This window comes from Amphibalanus amphitrite, unplaced genomic scaffold, assembly GCF_019059575.1.
Source record: "Amphibalanus amphitrite isolate SeventyFive unplaced genomic scaffold, NRLGWU_Aamphi_draft 000503F_arrow, whole genome shotgun sequence".
In the NCBI taxonomy this organism is placed as follows: domain Eukaryota; kingdom Metazoa; phylum Arthropoda; class Thecostraca; order Balanomorpha; family Balanidae; genus Amphibalanus; species Amphibalanus amphitrite.
This window is the reverse complement of record NW_024881997.1, coordinates 147,857-172,493: the sequence shown is the minus strand read 5'-3', so window position 1 is coordinate 172,493 and position 24,637 is coordinate 147,857. Positions and strand designations below refer to the sequence as shown.

The window sequence follows — 24,637 nt, the reverse complement described above, 5'->3', positions numbered from 1 at the left end:
GGGGCACGTCAAGTGCACTTACGCTGACAGCCTTCAAAGGCTATCCGATATAAGGCAAGTCTCAAGGAGTTGATGTATGAGGCACGGGTGTCCACGCTAAGCCCTGACCGGTAGCGGCCTCTGACGCCGGTCTGTGACGCCCGTCACGCTGGCCAGTGACGTTCGTGACGTCAGAGCGTCACGTCACGGACCGCCACCCGATCGTGACGCCGACCAACCACAGTCGTGACCAGACATCGGGGTGGTGCCACACGATCCCGGTGCACCGGTGGGACAGAAACCCCTCTGCAACGCGGCGTCGGGCCATTGCAAAGTGTCGAGAGTGGCACCATTCGGCGCTGAGGTACCGCCGTCCACCGGCCTCCCTCTGTTTGAGTTAGTGGCTGGGCCTCCGTCGGACTTCCCCTCCCTGCTATCCCCTTAGTGGGCCCCTGCTCTGCACTGATGTGGGGCCTCTCCGTGCTGTCCCTCAGTGAGCCCCTGCTCTGCACTGCATTGGTGTGGGGCCCGGGGCCCCTCCTCTCTACTGGTGTGTGGGGGCTCCGCCCCTGCACTGGCGTGGGGCACTATAATCCCCTGAGGCGATACCCGGTATCGGACGCCAGGCCAGGTGGCGGTGTTGACACCAGCGCTGCGATAGCCCCCGCACTGGGCGGGACCGACCGTCTGTCCGTCGCCAGCCACAGGAAATAACACTCCACTGCACAGCCTCCCGACAGCGGCCCATCGGGCGTGTTTTGTCCGCGCTGCCGGCCGTATGTTGTGCCATGTCGCGCTCAGGTCATGTCGCCGCCCGACAGGCGCCGCAGTCGGCCCGGCGTCTGGCGCCTCGCCGAGCGACACTGATGACCTGGTGACAAATTTAAGGGCGCGCCAGAGCTGTCCGGGCCAGAACAAACGCCGCGTCTGCCAGCGTCGGCAAGGCCGGTCGGCCTATGTAGTGGCCGAGGTCTGGAGTCGGGGTAAGAACGAGACAGGGTACAAACTACAAGCGTTCGTAGAGAGGCGACAGCGGGCAGAGACAGTCACGGGCGTCACGGCCCATTGCATTGTTGGTTGTGGACCAGCAGAATTGGTCACGGAGGACGCCAGATTAACAAATTAAGTCGAAGGAATGTGCTAATGGACAATGGAGAAGGATTGTGTTTATGTTGTCATACGAAGTACAAGCTCACGGATGTGGAAATGGACACAACTTCACGTCAGGCGGATACTGACGATGCATTTGTGCTTGTGCTTATTAAACTTCTGGTGGCATTACCAAGAGAAAATGTCACGACTGCCGGGCTTGGCTTTCTATAAAAAGATGTGAATTTAGCATGGGAGGGTGTAAAATAGCAAACATAGTTCTTGTTCTATCATTAACGGGAAGGTATGTTATTTAATGAAACGGTCGGGTGCCAGGATGGCATTCGTGACTTGTATCTATGACTTTGCAGTCGCTTTAGCATAGCACCATGAGTTACGGCCATGGAATCCGCCTCGGACCGTTTGGACCCGCAAACCTCAATAAACACTGAAGGCGGCGACTGTTTATCAAGCCATGTCTCTTCCAGCGGCGGGCTGGGGTGCAAATCCGATTCATCGCTGAATCACTCCGGTGCGTTTCCGAACTGGAGCCAGGTACTCCAGCCAGCGGGCATGATTCACCGCATCAAGGCCGCTTCCAGTGATTTTTCTTGCCGCTGCGTTCTGACACGTTTCAGAGTGATCCTCATTCTAGTCACGTGCGTTAAAGCAGTGTCCGCAGCCTTCCGCACGCATACAGATGCCATCGGAACAGGCCGCTGTCATACGCGCTGGCGATCATTGAGGCCAGAGATCGCTGAAGGCAGAAGCCTGCAAGCAGCGACCTGGTGGCGCCTGTCTGGTATCTGAGAGCGCCTGCAAGTGTGCATCGCTGTCAGATCGCTCGCCAAATCGGGCTTTGGTGGTCAGATCTCGGCTGCGACCACTGTACGCTGACAGCTCAATGGTGTGATTCAGAAGCACTTTTATCCCACACACAGCAAAGCCTGACGTCAACTGAAGCGGAGGGAACCTCCCAAAACTCATCTGACGTCGTGACCCATCAAACCCACGGGTTAGAGTCTACAACAGAAGCAAGAAACAGCAGCAGCAAAAGGCTGCAGCATTTTCCCACTCGCTAGCTCGACAATGAAAGCGGTGTTCAGCCTTTCAGCACACCAGCGGTGGAGCGGGGAGCGGCGTCATCGGCGAAATGTGTCAACTGTTCCCCTCCCTCACACACCCCCACTGACCGTGTTCAGGTGCCCTCCGGACGAGTGCAGCCGCCGCGGAGTGCCCGGACCGTCCAGGCTGTTGTTGCTGCTGTGTGCCGAGCCGTTCTTGGAGATGAACGTGTTGGTGTCGGCCGGCAGACTGTCCCCGCGCTGAGACTTGACCGCCGCGTGCGACTGGTAGTTGTATTTGAGGTGCTGCGCCTCCAGCGGCTTGGCGAACGACAGCTCCTCAGGGTGGCGGATTCCTGCGGGCACGAGCGGACATAATTAACTTAGGAACTGCTGTCTAGGACTATTCATTAAATTCCAAACAAATGACTCTTGCAATGGGACAGATTTGTCAAACAGCTGTCATTTCAGCCGTCAAACATAGCATGGAAGACGAAGATGTCATTTTCTACAGCCATTGACAGGGCACAGCGTACTTCGAAACCACCATACAGCGTCAGCGGCGTGTCAAATAGTCTCCCAGACAGCTGCTAAACACACATCCGGCACTCACATGACCCGAGAGACCACAGTCACGAACAGCCCACAAAGAGCTCCCAGAAGGTAGCAGACGGGTCTGAGTCAGCCGCAGTTGTTTACATAATCGGCCCGCGATCTAGTCAGGCGTGACTGCCAATGCGGAATTTCCTCTGGTCAAAGACACCTGAAGTTTAAAAACGCTGTGAAATTCATTCAACGAAGCGCTGCTTGTTTTTGCTTCCAGGTCAACAGCCGCATCAAAAGAGTGGCGGCGCTTTCACGCCTGACTGGGAATCACAGCGTCAATTTGGGGCACGAAACGCGTGTGCGGGCGAGGTATGACGCTAATTTCGTCCGTTAAGATGCTAATATACGGCTTGTCGGTCGAGGTAAAACAGGAAATGGGATTCATAAACAGCTGACTCGTTTCAGGTCTGCTGGGACTGCACGCGGTTGCACAATCTGTGACCTATGGCTAACCCGGCTGCCAGCGCGCCGCAGCGGCTGACGGGAAGGGGCAGGTGAGACATCTGTTCCGGATTCACCGCGGACGTCAGCCACCAATCAGCCGCAAAACAGCACGGCCGTAAGGCAACAGACGCAAACGCGGGCTTGAAACGAACCACCGTGATATCACTGATGTTAGTTGTCGGACTTTCGTCCCCGTCTTGAGTTGAGATGTTAGTTTCACAACGTTTCGGCCAGTTACTTCTCCGGCCGTCGTCAGGTGTTCTTTGGCCCTTAGAAGGACCTGGATGTTGGTGGCGTTGCGCCGTACGCGTCATACCGTTCGAAAGCTCCTGTAGTCAGCGGGAATCGAACTCGGGTTTCCCCGGTGATAGTCCACGGTTCTAACCACTCCACTATCGAGGCAGACATCGTTATGGAGCTGGAAACTTGGTGTCATTTATCCCCCAGATGTTTTTGTGATTTCCTTAGTAGTGGGAGCCATATTGGGCTGATGTCAACGCTTGGCTTGCTGATGGGGTTGCTAGCCAGCGCCATGTGTGCGGCTTCCTTGATTTTTCTGATTTTCCAGTGTGGCTCCTTGTCGATGATGGTGGTATCATCCCAAGCAGGTCTGTGATTTCCTGTGACCCTCCTTGTGATTTTCCTGTGATCTCCTTCAGACCATGCATGCTCCGCCACACCGGATTTCAGTGTTTCGCCTCGGATGGTGGCCTTCCTGTGTTCTTCGAGCCTGACCGCCAGTGGGCGGCCAGTCTCGCCCTTGTATGACCTGCCGCAGCTGCACGGGATGTCGTATATACTGGCCGCCCACTGGCGGTCAGGCTCGAAGAACACAGGAAGGCCACCATCCGAGGCGAAACACTGAAATCCGGTGTGGCGGAGCATGCATGGTCTGAAGGAGATCACAGACCTGCTTGGGATGATACAACCATCATCGACAAGGAGCCACACTGGAAAATCAGAAAAATCAAGGAAGCCGCACACATGGCGCTGGCTAGCAACCCCATCAGCAAGCCAAGCGTTGACATCAGCCCAATATGGCTCCCACTACTAAGGAAATCACAAAAACATCTGGGGGATAAATGACACCAAGTTTCCAGCTCCATAACGATGTCTGCCTCGATAGTGGAGTGGTTAGAACCGTGGACTATCACCGGGGAAACCCGAGTTCGATTCCCGCTGACTACAGGAGCTTTCGAACGGTATGACGCGTACGGCGCAACGCCACCAACATCCAGGTCCTTCTAAGGGCCAAAGAACACCTGACGACGGCCGGAGAAGTAACTGGCCGAAACGTTGTGAAACTAACATCTCAACTCAAGACGGGGACGAAAGTCCGACAACTAACATCAGTGATACTAACACCTCGTCTCAAGCATTCAGAAGAACTGAACCACCGTGATAGTTAGGTTTTGCTAAGGGCTGATGGCCAATGTCAACAGCAACATCTAGCATCTATTGATATTGGCTGAAATCCCATGAACTGACATCAGGACTAGACCATCCCTGGAAAAACTTCCTATGACGCTTGCCAGAAACAAAGCTTATCGCCACTGCTGAGAATCCATCCCATAAAGGTTAACCCTCTCCACTCACCGAGCTCTTTGCAGACATCGATGACGGCGTTGAAGCACTTGGCGCTAAAGTCAACGCGGCAGTCAAGGTGGCGCAGGTCGGGCAACTGCACGCGCAGCGTTTTGTGCATGGGGGTGAATGTAAGCGTGGCCTCGGCATCCACGCTGTATTGGTCCAGCGTGGACTTTGTGCGCAGCAGCCACTGGTTCCGGTCGGGCCAGAACAGCGCGTGGTCCGACCAGTCATGGCCCTCTGCAAACAGACAGGGGAGACAATCCGTCAGACACTGCAGTCAAAAACACAGCGCTGGGTACAGCAGACTCACAAAACACGCCGGTCGACAGACGAGCGCGACTTTTTGGACTCAGACGGCTGACGAATGATGTCGAAAGTTGGCCAAAGTTGGTGGCACCCAATCAGCGATATCATCGGTCGCGCTGCGTAAGGAGATACCGTTTTTGGAATGCCGGTTGCGTAAAAAGAGATCGTTTATGTCGTGCCGTAACAGAAGCCGAATGAGCCAGTCAAAAAGCACGCCGCGGAAGCCGGCTATCCGTATCCGAGTCAGCCCAATTTCACCCCTGCCCTCCACCCGCAGCTAACATGATCTGGAAGCCGCGGAGCGCTGCCATACATGGTCATTGCCGTCTGCGGCCTACCAAACCCGTAAAACGTATGGGCGACGCTGCATTATGTATATGGCAGCGGCGCCTGGCTGGGCGAAGGACGTCTGTAAGAGATAACTCAGCAATCGACGAAAGAGGCGCAGACTCACTCGGCACCCGGCGCCTGCTCGTAACGCAAACAGCCGCAGTGTGGTAATGAATGGCGCCCATCAGCGGTACTCATAACTCTGCGGCGGTGGATCGGAATCAATCTGAGTCTATCCACAGTCTGGCGTCCGACGCATACGGCGCGCGCATTACCGCCAGTCCGACAGAGCGAGTCACAACACACAAATAAATCAGACACGATCTGAGGAGAGAGCAGTGGGGGACGGAGAGAGGGGCGACTGCTCTGCGGCGGGAGGAGGCGCCCCGAGGACAGCCGACAGCGGGCCGGACGGCGTCCAAAGATAGACCGTCGGCCGGGCCGGGCTCGCTGGCTCCGGGCGCCGCCAACGTGCCGGGACCCACGGAGGGGCGTCGACACCCCACTGCCGACAGCAGCCACTCGCCGACCGACAGGACCTTGTCATTGACCTCTGCCGGTCAACTGGCTGCCGGTCAGGCCAGACGGGACGCCCCAGTGTCTGACAAACTGTCTGGGTCGACACACTCGGAGCCGCGCCAACTGAGGACAGCCCTCCGCTCATGGGGCGGCCCGCCAACCCGACAGAACGCCCGGCCATAAACCGGCAGGGCTCAGGAGAGCCTGTCCATCGGGCGTCGCCTGGCCTCTACCAATTGCGCACTTCTCTCTCCAAAGTCTCCATAGTGATTTCGAAATCTCGCTGCAACGGAATGGCCACCATTTGGCAAACAGTGTGGTGCCCAATGTCAACAGGAATTCAATAAAGTCCCTGTGGGATATACAGCAGAGTTTGCAGATAAGGCTGGCTCGGATGACATTTTGAAACGGGCGACCAAGCCAAACAACATGAGCAGAGAACACAAATATGCCTGCTGATGGCCTCTTTGCCAGGATCAGTTATCGGCTTCTATAGTTAGCTCTACAAACTGGGATCTCGAAGAACCCCATCTAACTCTATATCTAAAACAGCATACACCTGGCTGCTCGCGGGTCCACTGAACACGGAACAGCCCCGCACCATCCACCACCGCGCACCTCTAATTGGACAGCCAGCTGCCGCGGCCGGCCGGCGCGGCGGCGCGTTCGCTGCCGGGCGCCAGAGCAGCACGCCTGAGTGCTGCTGCCAGACGCGCTAACTGGGAGCCGACCTGCTCAGAAGCGACCCCCGCTGCTGCAGAACTACTGAAACCAGCAGGGAGGCGGTTGGACGAGACGGACTGGAGCAGAGCCGCCATCCTGCTCGCTGCTCTGGGCAGCTTCCCCAAATACATCTGACATCTCTGCGGCTGCCAAGTCCAGGTCCAGCTCGGCCAGAAGCTGTCGGCCGGAGCCGGGTCAGACCGGCTCAGTGTGCGGCCGGTGGCCCGCGGAGCCCACCCGCCCCCACTCTCTGACGGACAGGTGTGGGCGCGCCAGACGCGAGCCGTCAGACACAGCACCCACCCACCCGAGCCCGAGTACACTCAGCCGGCGGATCAAAGGACGCGCTCGACTGTTTGATCGTGAAGGATGCCACGCTTCACATTCCGAGACGGTTTGCGATGTCATGCATGCACTCAGCAAGACAACCGCAGTGTCGCTGACGTCGTGGAAATACAAAGCCGCACAGCACATTCGCCAAATTCGCCAGCTTCATTTGATCTTTATCATGTCCTATGATTAAGTTGACCCTGGAAGCCTTTGTTGTTGGATCCGATGTGCGCAGTACGTATTTGGATGTCAGTACAGTTAATGTTTCAAGGCTTTACGACCGCATCCATAGCCGCTCAATAAACAGCCGGAGGTCACGTAACCACGTCGAGACCGCGCTGCTCACTGTGGTGGCGGCTCGTTTATGGCTGCATTGTTCGGTCAGGTTTAATCATCGACTACGGAGGCTAATTGATTCGACGGCCCACTCGGCCGGGGGCAATCGGACGAGACAGATCCGGATGGTGTCGTTATCGGTGGGTTTGTTAACTGTATTAGAGGACTCAGTTAAGGTCGCTGGATGATGGTTGTCACAAGATTATTTCTCGATGCGGTTTTCAAATTTCAATACCATAAGGAGCGACGGACGGACAGCCAGACACTCACTGGGCGCTCCCTGGCAGGTTTAAGATTCCATTCCTGGATAATTCGTTGGGTTTAGAAATCAATAGATGATGCCATGCGCTGTTGTTGATCACAGAAGATAGCGAAAATGAGATTAACAAAACAGCTGCAACCAGCAACTTTATACTTGCAGAACCGTTCGTACTTGAAACTGCTCGTTATTCGATACGTTTCTGTTTTGTCAGCGTTTCGTTTTTCAAAAGCTGTGGGTGTTCATGGAACTTATGTAAGCATCAAATCGCTGGACGATGAACTCCCATCCCACCGCCTACCTCCCAGCGTTTGACCTAGCTATGGCGGTCGGCGGTCGGCGGCGGGGCGGCTACGCCAAGGCCCGACACTATCTCCCCTGGGATATCTCATCTGGGAATATAAACCTCCGGCCAGCGCGGTCTGGGAGAACTTCATCGGCCCCTCTGCAGCTGTCTGCCTGGTGGGCCCAGCGTGGCGAGAGTCGCCGGCCGCCCGGGATCGGTGAGAGCTGCGCGCAGGGGTGGACCCGGCCCGAGCGGTCGTACCGGGGCAGGGCGGCGCCGCCACAGCCGAGCAGATACCATCCGTACGGCCGCCGCGGCCGCCTCCTCGCTCATCCGTCAGGCCGGCACAGCGCGGCGCTCTTCTGATTAATCCAGCGACCCGGCCATAGCCGACCCCAGTGCCGCCGATCATCACAGGTTACATAGGCCGTTCAGGTCACACAGGCCGTCGGGCCAGACTGGCCCCACGGGTCACAGAGGCCGGTCAGGTCACACAAGCCGGTCTGGGTTCTGCACGAGCACACCGGCCAACAAATGGTATCATAATGCTCATTAGCCTAATTAGATCCTGTTGTGTTTTCGGCCACATGCACACCGAGCCGGTGCCGACAAAGCAGTGGCCAGGCAGCGAAAAACCGGCCACGGGACTGGTCAGGTCAGCCTTCCAGGAAACGGATGGAAGTCGCGACCGTTTTGGGTACCCGATACCAGATCACAGATGCCGCGTCGATGGCTGCGTCGTCTGTCACTGATTGCAATCATAAAGCCACGAACAGACTGGCTGCCAAAGCTTTGCAAAAGGTGGTACAGCTCGATATATGTCTGGCCCGGCTCGATAAAGGGCTGGCACAGCTCGTTACAGGACAGGCACAACTCGTTAGAAGGCTGGCACAGCTAGATATAAGACTGGGACACCTCATTCACACCATTAAAGTGATACTGAGCTGCCAGAGATCTAGATGGAACCAGTAACCACCACATCAAATCCTGCATCAGCTGCCGCAGCTCTGCACCAGCTATCACAACTGGATACAGGACTGGCATAGCTAGGCAATGGGCTGGCTCTGCGCCAGCTTCCACTGCTCGATACAGCTCCGCCGCAGCCCGGCCACAGCTCGGCGACCCGAGGTCACGGTGCCGTGTTTATTTGGCCATCAGACGAGCCGCAGACACCTGGCCTATCGGTTACGAGCGGCTCGAATGGCGCCCTCAGCAGGGCCAATGCTGATGGGCTCTGTGGATAACCACAAGGTCTGCCCTCGCCATAGATTGGTGTCACGGGCGGGGAAGACACTGAACTAGCTCAAGATGGAAGTACTGGAAAGCCGGCCTAAAATATCACCTCACGAACTACCGTAGCAAAGGAGCACATCACATTACGCTATACTACAAAAGAAAAAATAAATAAATGAGCTAGGGAAGTGGAAAAATGAGCTCTAGATTTTACCAAAGTCTAATGCAAATGCGATATCTCCTGTTATCTCCTGTTTATAAGCACATGGTGAGAAAATGTTCGCCTTTTGTGCTAGACCAGCTGCGTCTGATGGTAATGTGATCCCCGAGCTGCCTCCAGCCTTCGTGATCGCCGACCATCGGGCCATTTACGGGCCGCCCACCCTCCCACCTTCAGCGCCGATTGTATATCGCGCGTGTAAGCGATCTCGCCATTACAGAGACCTGGCTCGCCCCCACACACACGCACACGCACGGTGAAAGGCCGGGCGGCTGGAGCCGTTAGCCGTCAAACATCGATCGCCAGCTGCTCCCACTAGCTATTCGTGAGTTTGTCGATGTCGTCGCTGATCCCGTGTTCATAATAGGAGTCGACTGGGCTTGTTGAGCTCGTGGTCAGCGACGTGTTACAGACCGCCTCACGTGCCGGCCGGTGTGGGGCGTGACACGGCGGTCAGCCGGCGGGACCCGCAGGTCACAGGGGTTACGGGGTCACCAGGGCCGGCGCTCTCCCACGGAGAAAGGCCGCCAGCCGGCCCTCAAAGGAACACTGTCACCTTCACCGGGAACAGGCGGGGTTCGGGGCCACACGATTCTGATAGCCAAGCCGCGATAGCGGGGCATACAAACTACCCTGGAGTGTGCTCCTGGCAAAGACTGAGCAACAGCCGTGTCAACACTTCCTCTCCTTTCACTTTCCGTTCTTTTTCTGCCAATGACAGCCAATCAGTGCCTTTTCTAATCGTGACAGCTAAACAGTGATATCAGAGTACGCTCACGTCTGCGCCGGCACAGCACACGGCTACACAAACGAAGCGCTTTCATCCGGCATCATTGGGCCCCGGGAATTTCGTCTCGGCCTTTCTCCGTCGACTCGCCGTGTCATTGGGCCGTCAGCAGGCTGTGGCTGTCGCCACTGAGGCGGGGGTGGGGGCGGGGGCGGGGGCGGGCGGTGGAGAGCGCCGCTTTGTGTGCCAGCCTGCAGCAGTGTCCACAGCCAGCACAGCGCACCGGATAGGGCCAGCCCAGCGCGGCCCGCCCGACGGCGCAAAACACCGGGTCGCACAATAGCGGCCGGCAGTCGACAAAAAGATGCCGCCGCATTGGAGGGCCCTCAGCGGCGGTTCTGGAGGCGCGCCTGGGTCGTGCACCCGTCATAGAACGCGACGTCATGGACTGGGCAAGCCGGAGCTGGGTTTTCGTACTAGAACCTTACAGACAGCGGTCGGTGGGCACAGAGGAAATGGACAGCGGAGATAAGACGCCGGATGACATCCGTAGCCTCTCAGTCTAAGTCTCTCCCTCCATTTCATACAGCACACGCCAGCCTTAAATATTCTGCGAACTAGGAGCCAAACAACCATTCATCAGAAGGCAAAGTAGCTAATAGATGCGCTGAATACCATGAAACTCATTTTAGTGGAATTGGAGAAATAACTCAACGTATCACATCGAAGCTGTCATGAAGTCCATGACCATAATTATAATGTGGAGAGAGTGGGCCCACCAGCCGAGAGGAAGACCATTTGGCGTGACCCAATAGGCAGCGCCCGCCCACCTCAGACACATAGCCGCCCTCTCGTCCACTGCGGACCTCCGGGCGGCCCACTCCCAGCGGTGTCAGGTTAGTCTGTGGTCCCGGCAGGTCTCTCCCAGGACTCGGACCGCGCCCCGCCCTGTTCACAAACAGCTCCAGCGACCGCACACCGGCACCGCCTCGGTGGCCGCCGAGCGGGACGTCCGGTAAGTGAGGTGGCGTCACCCAGCGCCGTCATCCGGCCGACCTGATCAGCACGCAGGGCACGTCCCACCGCCGGGGCCTCCGCCTTGACCCACAAACGGGCGGCCGAACAACAGAGACGGACGGCCGGGGTCGCCGAGGGAGGGGAAGGGAGATGGACGAGTTAGAGCTCGGGGATTGCTACAAGGTTCTGTTCTGCCCCGAGCCCGGTGCGATTGGCGACATCACCCCCTGGGGTAGCGCCATACGGCACGGGACGGGGTACGGCCCGACGGGACGGGAAGACACCCAGCTGGGGGCAGATCCGGGTGATGAGCGGGAGAGCCCGGCCGGCGGTCCCGACCGCAGCAGCCGGCCGGGAGGGTGCAGTCCCGTGAGATCATCACTGACTACGTCACACCATTCCCTCCCTCCCTGTCCCGTCCCCGTCCGGCGCTTCGAACCGCAGCTGCTTCCTCCCACCATGAGCTGGCTCCCCGCTCCGACAGGATGACACCACGTCACACCCCCACCCACAACTCAGGCAGTGCGCGCGGCTCCAGTTGACCCGCGCACGGAGGTCACCAGAGTGCAGCGCGTCGGTCACCTAACCACCCTCTAACAGCGCGCAATGGAGACAGACAGCCCGCTAACAAAGCACGGCCCGGTGTCGGCCGATTAACGGCTGTGGGCCGGCTGTGATTTATCGGCGCGGGAAAGGAGCGCCGGGCCGGTCGCGGTGAGCCGTATTGCACACTGAAGGCCCTGAAGGCCAGGGCGGCGGGCAGGTGTGTGTGGCAGGGCAGGAAGTCCGCCGGCCGCAGCGGGTCGCAGCGGACCGCAGCGGTCCCACCAGCACTGTGAGCAGCCAGCCGCGGCGCACGGCGCGGGTACGGCACGGCGCTCCGGGCACGGCTCGAGCGCCGTCCGAATCCGACCGCTCGCCGAGCAGCGGTCCCGCGCCGTGTCGCCGCCGGGACCGCTGCGCCCACGGCGGCCGCCAGAACTAACGGGGAGGCTCCGCTCCGCCGGTTCGCGGCGCCGCGGGCCGATCAGTGGGTGAGGCGTCCACCGACTCACCGTCACGCGACTGGGGTGTAATGGTGCAGAGGCTGTCAGCCGGAATGGGCCGGGCGGGCCGCGCGAGCACACGCCAAACGGGAAGGGCGCTGGCATGCGAGCACGGACGCCGAGTGAGATCTCCATATATGGTCAGACTGCGGCACTGGCAAGGTCACAGGCCAGGGAGTACTGATCTGCAATCTGCAGCTGCCATCTGACGTAAATGACTGCAGGGTTTCCGCTGGGCGGAGCGCGCGCTCTGTTCCGCGTATTATCATACAGTCTATCAGTGAAACTAAGGGCGGTGCCACAGAGCAGAACTGGCGGATAAAGTCCTTCCCTAGAGACCAGCGGCTGGCGCGTTACATGCCGGTGATCAACCGAATACAGACAATTAACATAACCCCGAGCACCTGGCGGACGGGCGACAGCCGACATAACCTGTCTGCAACGACGCTTTATGGGGCCATAAAATCAAACACCCGAAAGGGGAGCACACAAGTCGCAAATGAATTGAGTACATAAAAGGTAACAAAGAGACTATCCGTAATGAAATTTTAAAGAATTGGCTAATAACTCATCAACAAAGCTACATCGTTCACAGCCCCAAGGCAGTAAATGAATGATTCAATGTAGCCCGTCGGCCAAGCATTAAATGCAATTTCCTATCAACGAACTCAAACAATAGCAAATGACCACCCAAACCAGCACTAACGCAGCATTGTCCTACCCGTCAGCACCCCGTCCTTTCTCCAACAAAAGGGCATACATCAGACGTGAAATACGTGGCCTCTGCCCGCGACCACTGTCCTCCAACTAACACACAGACACAATACAGCGCACGACCAGGGGTTGGACAAACACGACCGCACAGTGTTCGAAGCCAGCGGCAGGGACAGGCGGTCTCCTGGGAGCTGCTGTGACAGATCAGCCGAAAACAAGATCGGAGCTGCGATAACCACCGCGCTGGAGGCGACAGACGAGCACAGAGAACCGCATAGGCTGCTGGATACAAACGGTGTATCGCTGTCCCGCTATGTGCAGCGGTTCACGAGACAATATACAATGGAACACACTGCACAACGCACATACAGAGCACAGGCGAGAGCACACAGCAGAACACAGGTAACCCCAAACAGCAGAACACAAGCGACCGAACACAGCAGAACACATAAATACTCCCTAAATCGTGTTGCAAATCGCCACACGTCACACGCGGTACCCCGCTGTAGCAGAAAAAGTACGCGGCGAAAGTCCACGGCCCGCTGAGCCGGCTAACGGAAGTTGCAGACCGCACCCGGGCCGGAAGTTTGATGACGTTGACGGCTGGGGCGACATGGCGCTGGTGGCAGCGGAAGGGGCGTGCTCGTGGCCGCGCTCGGAAGCGGGGGCGGGGGCGGGTGCAACAGGTGGCCGCGCTAGTCTGATGGCTGGCCGCCATCCAGCGTGCAGGCGTCTGATCAGAGGAGTCGACCCCTGCAGCGCTGGCCGCCCACCCGCAGAGGCAGACACCTGCACTACGCGGCGCCGGCCGAACGGTCGTCCGTCCAGCCTTGCCCGCCGACCGGTGCTGTCCGGTGTCACCCCGCGCGGCACGGCGCCGCCGAAAACCCTGCCGGACCAGTCTGGCAGCGATCCGGCCCGGTCGGACTCGGAGTCACGACCGGCGCGGCACGCCGTGCAAAGGTAGCCGAAACAGGATGTCGAGAGGGGATTGGTCCGAGCCGAGACGAGGCGCGTCCCTGACGCTCCATGGCCGTCACGGGAAGCACCGTGACACAGCCGTGATATGGTCGTGACGAAACCGTGATAGGGTGGTGACGCATCTCCGGAACACGCCTAGCCATTTCATGGACATCCTATCCAGTATCCAGTCAGCATCCTATCTCCTTAGAGTCGGTACCGAGTCATACTGAGTCGTACCAGCCCTGAGTCACCGCGCAGTCGAGTCGCCGGAGTTCCGGAGATGTTGCGACAGATACAATTTAGGCCTGCCCGGAGCAGCGCTCGGCCCGGTACGTGACTCACATAATGAGCGAGCATACCTGCCCGAACGCTAATCTGAACATACAGCGCCGCGGTGGGCAGCGAACAATGCGCCTTGTTCTGCTAATCTCCAGTAGCCAGATGAATCATATAATGGACATAACCGTACATACATAACATCAAACGCAACGTCATCATTAAATGACTGGTGTTAATTGTCTTCCGTACACAAAGGAAAGTTGATTGGTTGGTAAAATTGTTGAACAGGTGGCTGTGATGAAAAATACTCTTTCCATAACAAGCCTCCTATGGCCTCCTGCACCACCGCGCTCATCCCAATCGTCGAGGAGCGGCGACTATCAGCACCACCGGGCTGCTTCAGGTTGCTCCAGGCAGCGGGGTGTCAGCCTGCAGCGGTCCAGCGGTCCCCGGCCGGCGCCAGACACCGGTCCAGCCCGGTCCGGCACACGGCGGCAGGTGAGTCACCCCGACTCGGAGAATCCCACGGGGCCGGCGGCCAGCGGCGGCGGCCGGCTCACGAAGCGGCAAACGGCTGGCTGACTGTTCATAACAGTCAGGCCACGGCACAAGGACTCGGGGACACGCTGAGGCCGACCGGGGCCGCGTCGTCAGACGACAAAAAGCCCGGGTCGCCGCCGCCTTCTCATGGTTCGTTACCGTGCACCTTTCACCAGTCGACAGCCGGCATCGACGGAGTTCATCGTATCGCGGGAAGGGGCGGCGGCGGAGGCGGCAGCCTGTGCCGTCTCCCTCGCCGGGCGGTCTGACCCCAGGGCAGGCACGGGTCTGCAGGCAGACGACCCACCGAGACCGGCGTCTGATCCTCCGTGCCAGACAGGGCGCGGCTCGTCACTAACAGGCTAATCCTCTGTATGCAGCGGTGCCTGTCGGGCCGCATTGGCAGCAGCGCCCACCAGCGGCGCCGGAGCCGTCAGACGGGGCACCTCCGCCGCGGGAGCTCGGTCCGCCCACCCGCGCCGACCGGCCTGTCCGGCGCGGCTCAACACACAGCACCCATGGCCGTGCGGCCCAGTGACCTTTCTGCTCTCTCAGCGGGCGGCGGGCGGCCGAAAATCAGCACCGGTAAACAGCAGGGGCGCGGGCCGGGCACCGTCCGGCCGCTCGCAGCCGCCACCGTTTACGTTGGCCGAGTCTGAGAGAGAAGAGCACCTTGACATGCATGTGAGCTGGCAGGCGGCGGCGGCGCAGCTCAGCCAGCAGCTGTGGGCTATAGATAGACCCGGTGCCGACACGGAGGAGCCGCGCACGCCGTCCGCCGTCCGTCGACCGGCACTTTATCACAGTCACCCATTACACCGGACGCCGGAGCAGCCTCCACGCAGCAGACGGCCCCGGACGGAGGTGACGTCACCGGGGCAGACGCAGCCGGCCGGGAGAAGCGATAGGCAGTACGCACACGCAGAGGTGTTCGCGGAACACTGGAGGATGCGTTTCAGGCAGCGCTTCCGAGGATACGATGACGTGGAGTCCTCTGACGAGTGACAACCCACATCTTCGTAATAATAAATACGTGGAAGCCCATAGAGCCAATGATCATGGAGCGTTGCCAATCGCATATCACTCAATGAAGTCATCGTCTTAAAGGTAGACTGCCACCTTTTTTTCCACAAAACGGTTTTCACTAGAGCTGAGCCACCTATGTCCCAGACTGAAGTCGGTTTTCCGAAATTCGAACCCGTTTGCGAGAAATCGGAGACCAAAGTTCAGTTTGATGCCATTTTTTTAGTCCAAGATAACCGACATCTCTACTGTTTATCGATAACTTTGAAACATGAATTTTCTTATCTTTTGGTAAATATATGTCAAAACTTTGATTGTTTCGAGATCAGAGAAGAATTTTGGAGTGTCAAAATAAAAGTTAAACTTATATATTCAGTAGTTCATTTTTTCCAAAAAAGTGTGGGAAATGGGGTTTAACATGGGCCAGACCCATTCCAAATGAGCCATGATTTTTAAATGTTTTACGAACTTAAATGCAAAATAAATTAAACATGGCCAATTTCTTGTGAAATCATATATTAGTAAATCATAAAATACCTTACTTTTTCAAATAAAATGTAATAATCTTATGACCTTGAAGTCTAGTGATGTGTAAACATTGTCGCTAGACATTAACCGATTGATAATTGTATGATAATCGACAATTTTTTCGCGATTCACGTGATGATACTTTGTCAGGTGAATTCTAAAATTTTGTTTTGTCCAGGCAATAAATCATAGGCCGATCTGAGAAAACTTTTTGAAGGTGGCAGTCTTCCTTTAAGAAGAGAAGCGGAGACGACGATCGAGCACAAACATGATAAGGATTTCAGCGCCAACAAAAGTCACCCATTCCTGCCAGCCTTTCCCAATCGTTATCCAAAACGCTATCAAATTGACTCTAATCGTCATCGCGGCAAAACATTTTCACTCAACGATTACCAGAGTTGCACAAGCACATTGATTGCACCTGTCAAAGGAGCAGTGATGCAGCCCGCAGTACTAATCCCCCGGCGTCTCATCATTGCCAATGCCCGCCCAGTTTTATGGGCCTCCCTGTCGCCACGCCTCAGATACAAATAGCAGAGCCTCTGCGGCGACATTTGACAACAGGACAAATACGCACTATCCCACACGAGGCTCCTTGTAAAGATAGCAGCGCATTTGAACAGCGAGTACAGCTATCGCCTGTCCGCAGCTCTTGTCCCGGCCGTTATAAACGCAGACCGTGCTTCAAACGAAACTTGGCGCCCGATAGATATCCACTCAGCTGGCTGTTTCAAAACATTCTCAGCGGGTGTTTGGCTGACTAAAAATCATTTTCACATCTCAAGGACGACAATCGAGCTGTTCGACCGCCAGCAGCTGATCGATGGCAGGGTTGGGTCGGTGGTGAGCCGCGGCGCCGCCCACAGGCACCACCGGATCATCCGATCGGCCCTGCCGACCTCCCACGGAATCTCACAGCCTCCCAGCGTCCGCTCGCGTCTCAGTTGCCTACCAAACAGGTTGATCTACACAGACACCGGCTGGTTGGTGCAGCAGTCGGCCATTCGCACCACTCTATTGGCACGTAGACCCTGGATCTATCCATTGGCGTTCCTTCTCTTTTGGCACAGACAGAGGACCAGGCACCCTCGCGCCTGACATCTGGCAGCTAAGCGCGATGCGCATCCTCTGGCAAGGCGCGGCCACGACTCGGGCTAGGTGCGGCTTTGCCTGAATAGCCTGCGCTCTACCGTCTCCAGTTTTATCTCGACTCATTACTCCAATCTTGTTCGCCATGTCGCTCTGACCTCATCTCTCCCGAGCCCTAATAGAGGCACTCTGACTTTGACCTCGTCCCCACCTCCGCGTCTATTCTGAACAGGTCCTGTCTTTATCTGTTCTCTGGGAGGATAGACAGACACCTGGCTGGCTGGCGGGCTGCCCTCCACCCAGCAGTGGGCGGCCACCTCCTGCCGCCAGTGACGCCCGTCTCTGACATCAACAATCGCACTGGCCGACCGCCAGGACGCCCTGCCGGCCGCTGGGCGGTGGGCGGTGGGACGGGCGGAAGGCGGTGGGTGGTGGGACGGCCGCTGGGCGGTGGACGGTGGGCCGTTGGCGGTAAGCGGAGGGCGGCATTCGGTTGGCGGTGGGTGCACTGCAGCTCCGGCAGTGAAAAGGCCGAGGAAACGGTGCAGCCGAGCGCTGCGGGTAGTGGAGCCGGAAAACAACAGATAGCAAAGCTACAGCGAGGCCTCGACAGACAGCAAGGCCTCGGTAGTAGTGTCTCGAAAACAGAAAGGAAGCAAGATAGCGCGCATGAACGACACAAAGTGTGACTAGGGAAACATATCAGGCTTGATTTACAGCTCAAAATAACACAACCCACTCTGATTGTCAATTAATTTGCCATATTGAATCAAAAGAATTAAACTTCCACAAGATAAACTTCCAAATTTTGATAAGTTTGTCCTACATCATGTCAACTCATTACAACAGCGCCATCATTATGAGACACAAGGTCCACGAGACTCCAGCTAACCACCAATTAGTGTAGTCCGATCTCTGGTCGGCGTCAAATGACACGCTCCGTGTCACCCAAGTGGAGCACTCGACCACGACAGTCACCCGGTCTCCTTGACCGGGTGGTGGGCGTCGGGAGGCCCTTCCGGCCCGATAAAAAGGCCCGGCCACGCGCACACATACCTGCTGAGAGAGACAGAGTGGGAGGAGACAAGGCCACCGGACGAATGATTAATTAACAGAGCGACCCTGACTGAAGAGGGCACGGTGACAGCTCCTGCGACGAGAGCCTTGGTTACAAAGTCACGCACTCGGTTTCAGTTGTGGATGCGTGAATACGACATTCTGAATTCACAACGCACGATGCGCCAGATAGCAGCAGTGGCAGTAGTGTGACAGAGAAACCACAGTGAGAATAAGGGAAGCAGCTAGTGCTGAAAGGTCATGCATATGAGGAAGTGGTAGTCGTGCATTTAAAGTACGCACCTGTACCACTGGTCATGGCATTTTCTATTCCAAATTTCATAGCTACCAGGACACCGCCAATCATCCATCACTAATCCATCAATATCTCATCCTGAAACTCCACCAGCCCCTAAAAGTCCTGCTTATCCATCTCACTCTGTACCAAACTCACACTCTCCAACCATTTACGTCAAAGCACTGACGACACCACCTTCACCAACCCCAGACGGCAGGGGTGTCGTTTTCCGAAAATGATTGGTAGTGCCCAAAGGCGGCGGCTGGCCATATATGACGGGGCTTACAAGGTAGGGTACCCCCAAATCTGCCTTTCTCATCGGATTTCGGCCACTTATTTTTCGCCCTGGGCATTGCCAAGACTAACCGAAATCTAAAAAAAACACACAAAAAAAACTTTGGAAATCTGGGTCCACACCGGACGCCATGCACAAAACGTGCAGTTATATACATAGGCAATAGTGTCGGAGGAATGCACGCCATTCTGAAAGAGGCCCACATCGACTTAAAAGGACGGCTGTGCTGAAAGGGGACAGGAATAGCTTTGAGGGCCCAAGCCGACTAAAAAAGACGGCTGCGGGGCCAGGAACGGTTTTGAAGACCCACGCCAATTGAAGGGTTCGACAACTAACGAGGACTGGAAACACAGCGATAGTTAGAAAGACCTGCTTGCCAAAATAAAAGGATGACAGTACGAGGGGCGTTCAGAAAGCTACGGGCCCGACCATGAAGGAGCAGAGAGATACAGCATCGACTCATTAGACCAAACAGTTCATTTATTCAAATAAACACCGTTAAGACAAACACATTTCGCGCAGCGCTTCGCGTGAGCCCTCAAGGCCTCCATAACCAAGTGGGTTTTGGACCCATCCTGCACGTCCAAGACGGCTGATTTCGTCTCCCTGCTGTTAGCGAGGTTGCCGCTGCTAATTTTCTTATGTTGGGGAAGAGGTGGCAACCACTAACCAGAGTGTGCAAGGTTCGGAGAGAAAAAGTGGATGCGACAACAACTCGAAGCTCATCGCTTCACTGTTCGTCATCCCGCCCATGTACGCAGGTGCGTGGTCGCGGATCAGGTGCACACTTTACGTCAGCTTCCCTATAGCCTCTCCTCGATGTTTATCGAATGGACGCACATCATCAATTGTGTGCCCCTGTTTTGGAAAGTTGACGAGCGGAGGGGGGTCGCATCAACCCCTCCCCCCTGCAAGGCCGTGTTATGAAAAATGCCCAGGGCGAGGGTTAACGCTTGGTGCCTTTTCTGCACTAACTACTATGAAACGAATCACTGCTCTCTTCTGGGCGTCGCCCATCCTATCCGAAATGGCGAACTATGCTACGAATAGAAGCCCGAATCAATCACAGAAGAGAGACTTAATTAATGGCCACTTACTTAATTTGCGTAAGTGGACATCCCAATAACACATCATTTAACACACCGCCTTGCAGGCCAAAATTCCAACTCCTTCATTGTTCGGCCCGAAACTTTTTGAACGCCCCTCGTAGTTACGAGCTTCAGTTTTCGGGGTCTGATGCGGTAATGACCTGGCGTTGAACCCTGGGGAATCAGGCTGCATCACCCACTCAAATCAATATACCTATGGCCTATTCTGGAGCACCGCGGCACCTTCCGAAGTCGGTGTAGGGCCTCCAGCGGCTGGTGTGGAGACGGATTGGGGTCTATTAGGGACGGTCGCGTGGTATGCGGGACTCAGAGGCAGTTATGGACCTCTATAACCAATTGCGTTTTCGAGCCTCTTAAAATCCATTAAGGACCGGAGTCCTGGACACGTGAAACCTCATTGTCAGCTACATGCACCTACTGTGGCTAGAACCTTATTTATGTACTTGCATAAGTGCTTATTTAATATTTGCTTATCTGTTTATTTTGATTTTTTATCAACTGATAAGTGACAAAAGATTGGTAGGGCTCAGCGAACATTGGTAGGGCCCAAATAAGCATTGGTAAGGCTCGGGCCCTACCAGGCCTATACAAAACGACGCCCCGGCCCTGACTATTGTGAAACTTGGTAGGTAGGTAGGTAGGTAGGTACCACATAACTTGAAATTACTTGACGTAATGACATGATGTGGAAAGTGAAAATGATACCTAGTTATTGATGGAAATTTATGGACTTAGGTACGCTACAAGAAGATTGAATTGGTCAACCAATTCAAATTCAATCTACTTGTGGAGTAAGTCTATAGATTTTCATCAATAGTTACCACTTACCATTGAAGTTACTTGCTATCATGTTGATTTTATACATAAGAACCTCATTCATTTTATTTGTATGACATGTTTGAATGCAATTTTCTCAATAAGTGAAGAAAAATGTTGGTAGTGCTCAACAACACATTGGTAGTGCTCAGCTGAACATTGGTAGTGCTCGGGCACTCCCAGGCCTATACAAAACGACGCCCCTGCCAGACGGCATCGCCTGGCTGGGGCGTCAGTGGCAGCACAACGGTAGGAGCAGGTCGAGGGCGGACACACTGCAGCGGAAGCGGTAAGGGTATCACCAAATACAGCGATAGTCCTGACACTCCGCGTGTCGGAGTGTCATCACGGCGCACACAGACCACAGGCGCGCCCACAGTGACCGACAGGGTGCCGCTGGGCCCACCGCCGCGGCCACCGCAGTCCCACGGGCACAGGACCGGAGCCACTCACACCGGCTGTGACGAGCCGACCACTGGCGTAACGATGTCGTTTAAAACGCCACTTAAATCACCGCACGCCCATTCACGGACGCTGAATGCCCGTAACTGAGGTCTCTTTTGGCAGCTATGGTAGCGGTGTTTCATTTCGGGATAAAAGGCAGCCATTTATGCTTTTACCGTTACTCATGTCGTGATGCGATCTTCGTTTAAATTAAACGACGAAATTGTACACAATATGCTCCAAATTACAGACCGGGGAGACCGCCAGCAGCCCAAATGACGGTACTCAGTCAGAAGACAAAAATTGCGGTTTGTAATTACATCCCAAACGACCTAATGTGACCCCAAACCCGTCTAACTATTCAGAGATGGCGAAACAAGTGGAAAGGGACTTTCCACTTGTGCCCAACTGTGCTTCCGGAGTTATGTTACGCTGGCTTCTCTCCTCTCCTCTCTCCCCGACGCTGTCTTCTCTCCTCTCCTCTCTCCCCGAGCTCACACGACACCGTCTCCCACCCCAAACTGAGTGTGAGTGTGTAGAGGTTAGTTACGCTGTTGCAGCTCCTCTCCATGTCCCCCACCAGCCCATGAGATATCCCGGAGTCTCAGCTCGATCTACCCGCTCCAACTGAGCCCGGTCGGTCACACCGTGTCACCGCATTCCGTCCAGCACGGCGCGTCGTCCGGCCGTCCTTCCTCCTCCGTCCGGCACCGCGGGGCTGAGGCGGTCACGGTGCACCACAAAAAGTCCGGCAGAGTGGCGCGCCACGGTGCGGCGCAATCGTCCAATTTATCTCTGCCGAACAGCGCCCAGCGGCGTGACGACGCCGGAGTGGCGCCGCTGCGGCGAGTGACGGCGCACCGCTCTAATACAGCCGGCAGACGCGGCGCAGAGCGACAAATGCGGCTGAGACGACGGTTCAGAATCGGAAGAGGCGCATCCGCAGCGTACAGACGAGCCAGCACGTTTTAACGCCATAGCTGCAGAAGCAGCAACAAACTTACTGAGCGGTTACGTCGTCAAAGCTATGGTTAGAGACGGAGAGGCGGCATCGTGCAGATGAGTCTACTGCGCCACAAGCAGCTCCGCTCAACCACGGGCGTCGCCACAGTTTCTGGCGACGATGACAGGCCGCAGAAGTGTGGCTCGCCGTCCGGGGGCCTGTGAGGGACGCCCGCCAGGGACTGGAGACAGACGCGCCGCTCGGCTCGCCAATGACACAGTTGACTGCTCTCGGAAGGCGCTATCGGCCGTCGATGGCCGCAGTGCCGACATCTGTCAAACACTGCAGCAGCGCGTCGCAGACGGGCCGCGCCTGTCGCCGCCGCGGCGACGGGGAGTGTCGCGCCGAGCAGAGACACTCCCGAGAACCAGGGCGAGGGGACCAGGGGACGCCCTCCGTGGTGGCGTGCGCTGCCGAGGCGGCACTTTGTTGCGGTACTGCAGCTCACTGTTTAATGGCGAGATGACCACGGCCCACCCACCCACTCAGCAATAGTTGGTACGGGGAATAGAGAACCAGGTCACCGCTGGCGCCGCTGTGGCCACCGACACGGCAGGAAGATGACAGAGGGGAATGATGTCATCCCCTAGGTCACACTGCAGCGGTGCCAGCCGGTCACCCCAGCTGGCATATCCTGCCCCGGCCGCCCACCCCCGCTGTCCTATGCGCCGGGCGAGCGCCCACCTGGTCCGTTCTCACCAATGCGTCAGTGAGCCAGCGTTCGTTGTAGGTCATACCACTGCTGACCACACCTGTGGTACCAAGGGTGTGGGGGAGGCGGGCAGGCCGACCCTGCGGCCACTGTGTGCCTCTCCTGCGGCGGTGGTCATAGCCAGCTGGGCAGACGTCTCTCCGCTTCGCTGACGGCTGATAGTGGCGACTCCCACACACCACCCGCGCCGCCCGGCAAAGTCAAGGCGAGGAGGGTGTCTCATCAGCATGCGACCTTGGCCGCCAGCTCGGCCGGGCCGACGGCGGCCCCGGCAGCACCACAGTATGTCCGGACCGGTTAGCACTCTCCATGTCTGGCGCTGGGAGAAGGGAGAACAGCGGGCCGGCGCTGCACCGAGCAGACGGCAGGCCCGCGCCTCGACCGAGCAGGCGAACCATACAAGGCGTGGGACGGGATCAGCCCCGATCGTCCTAATCAGTCCCGATTTCTAATGCTTCTATTGTTCGTATCGCACTTTGAGCTACAGAGCCAGTAGTGATGAAACCCTCCTTTCGGAAACATCTAGAGCAAGACGTACCACCCTTGACGCGGCCCATTTGCTCTAGTGGCTTGTTGAGCTGTTTTGCAGCTCGGCGAGCGGCCTCTGTTCCCATTCGGCCCAGCGTGAGCGCTGTGTTGCGCCGCGGCCTCAATGTTCTCATTCAGTCAGCACCGCTTAACGTCAGCCACACCAAATACCGCTGGTATGGCATCCGGTCAGCCCGGCGAGTTATGTGGGCCTTTCATCGGTCCGTGACGATCTGCAGTCTCACACCCAGTTCGACAGAGACGGACAATGTCAATCGACTCCACCTAGAGATCCGCCCATCCCTGGCTCACACGACCGATGCATCCCGCAGCCCGCCTCATATCACTCTCCTGACAGTGGATTCACACCCCTGCAGTTTGTCAGTGACCCACCCATTCTGCATCCAGCACCACCCATGCACATTCCATCAGCCTCTCACCATATGTCCCCAGCAATGTGTCATTGTCCCCGCTACAGCCAGGTCCCGACAGCCCCGTGAACACAATGCAGGCACACAGTGCACACGGCAGGCGTCACGTCAGCATGACGCGGCCGACAGCGGGGTGTGTGTGACGAAGCGTCACACCACGTTATGTCACGTCATGGCCCAGGGGGGCAGCGCCCCGGCTCGGGAAGGTAGGTGAGCTGACTGCATAGCTGTACGCTGCGCAGTGCGCAGGCGCTGACCGGCAGGGTAACGGGTGTTACCAACACGCAGCAGTGACATCACCGTAGGCGTAGGAGTGACGTTAACACATCAACGTCATCGCGTTCGGGTGACGGGAACTGATGCTAACCACCACATGCATGGAACCAAACGGAAAGGAAGGAGACAGAACAAGGAAAGAGCCCGAGGTAACTACAGAGTAGGCACACTTGCAAAAAACTGCAGCGTTTAAAGAACAAAGGATGAAAAAAGATATGCAACTCAAACAAATGTTCAAGTCATATTCATTCCCACCAAATGGCAGCAATGACTCTCGCGAACAACGATTTGTCAAACCGTTAAACTGCCGCAAATGACAGCCAAAAAGGCCGTCAGGCAGTGCGCTTCGCCGGTCTCCTGAGCAGGCCAGCGGCCGCCGCTCGCCGCGCCGCATCTAAACGGCTGCTAATCAGATCAGTCAGCGTGAGT

General features: G+C 56.7%; 1 protein-coding gene across 4 annotated transcripts in view; it reads right to left on the bottom strand.

Annotated features, from left to right (window-relative positions):
• Positions 1-24,637, bottom strand: part of LOC122392846 (unc-112-related protein-like) — a 46,511-nt gene that overhangs the window by 13,711 nt on the left and 8,163 nt on the right. For all 4 annotated transcript variants that reach the window (XM_043388167.1, XM_043388168.1, XM_043388169.1 and 1 more), the window contains exons 3-4: positions 4,779-5,009; positions 2,262-2,488 (exon numbers count right to left, since the gene is read on the bottom strand). In XM_043388167.1, the coding sequence (XP_043244102.1) occupies positions 2,262-2,488; positions 4,779-5,009 (458 nt within the window). The remainder of the gene's footprint in view (positions 1-2,261; positions 2,489-4,778; positions 5,010-24,637) is intronic.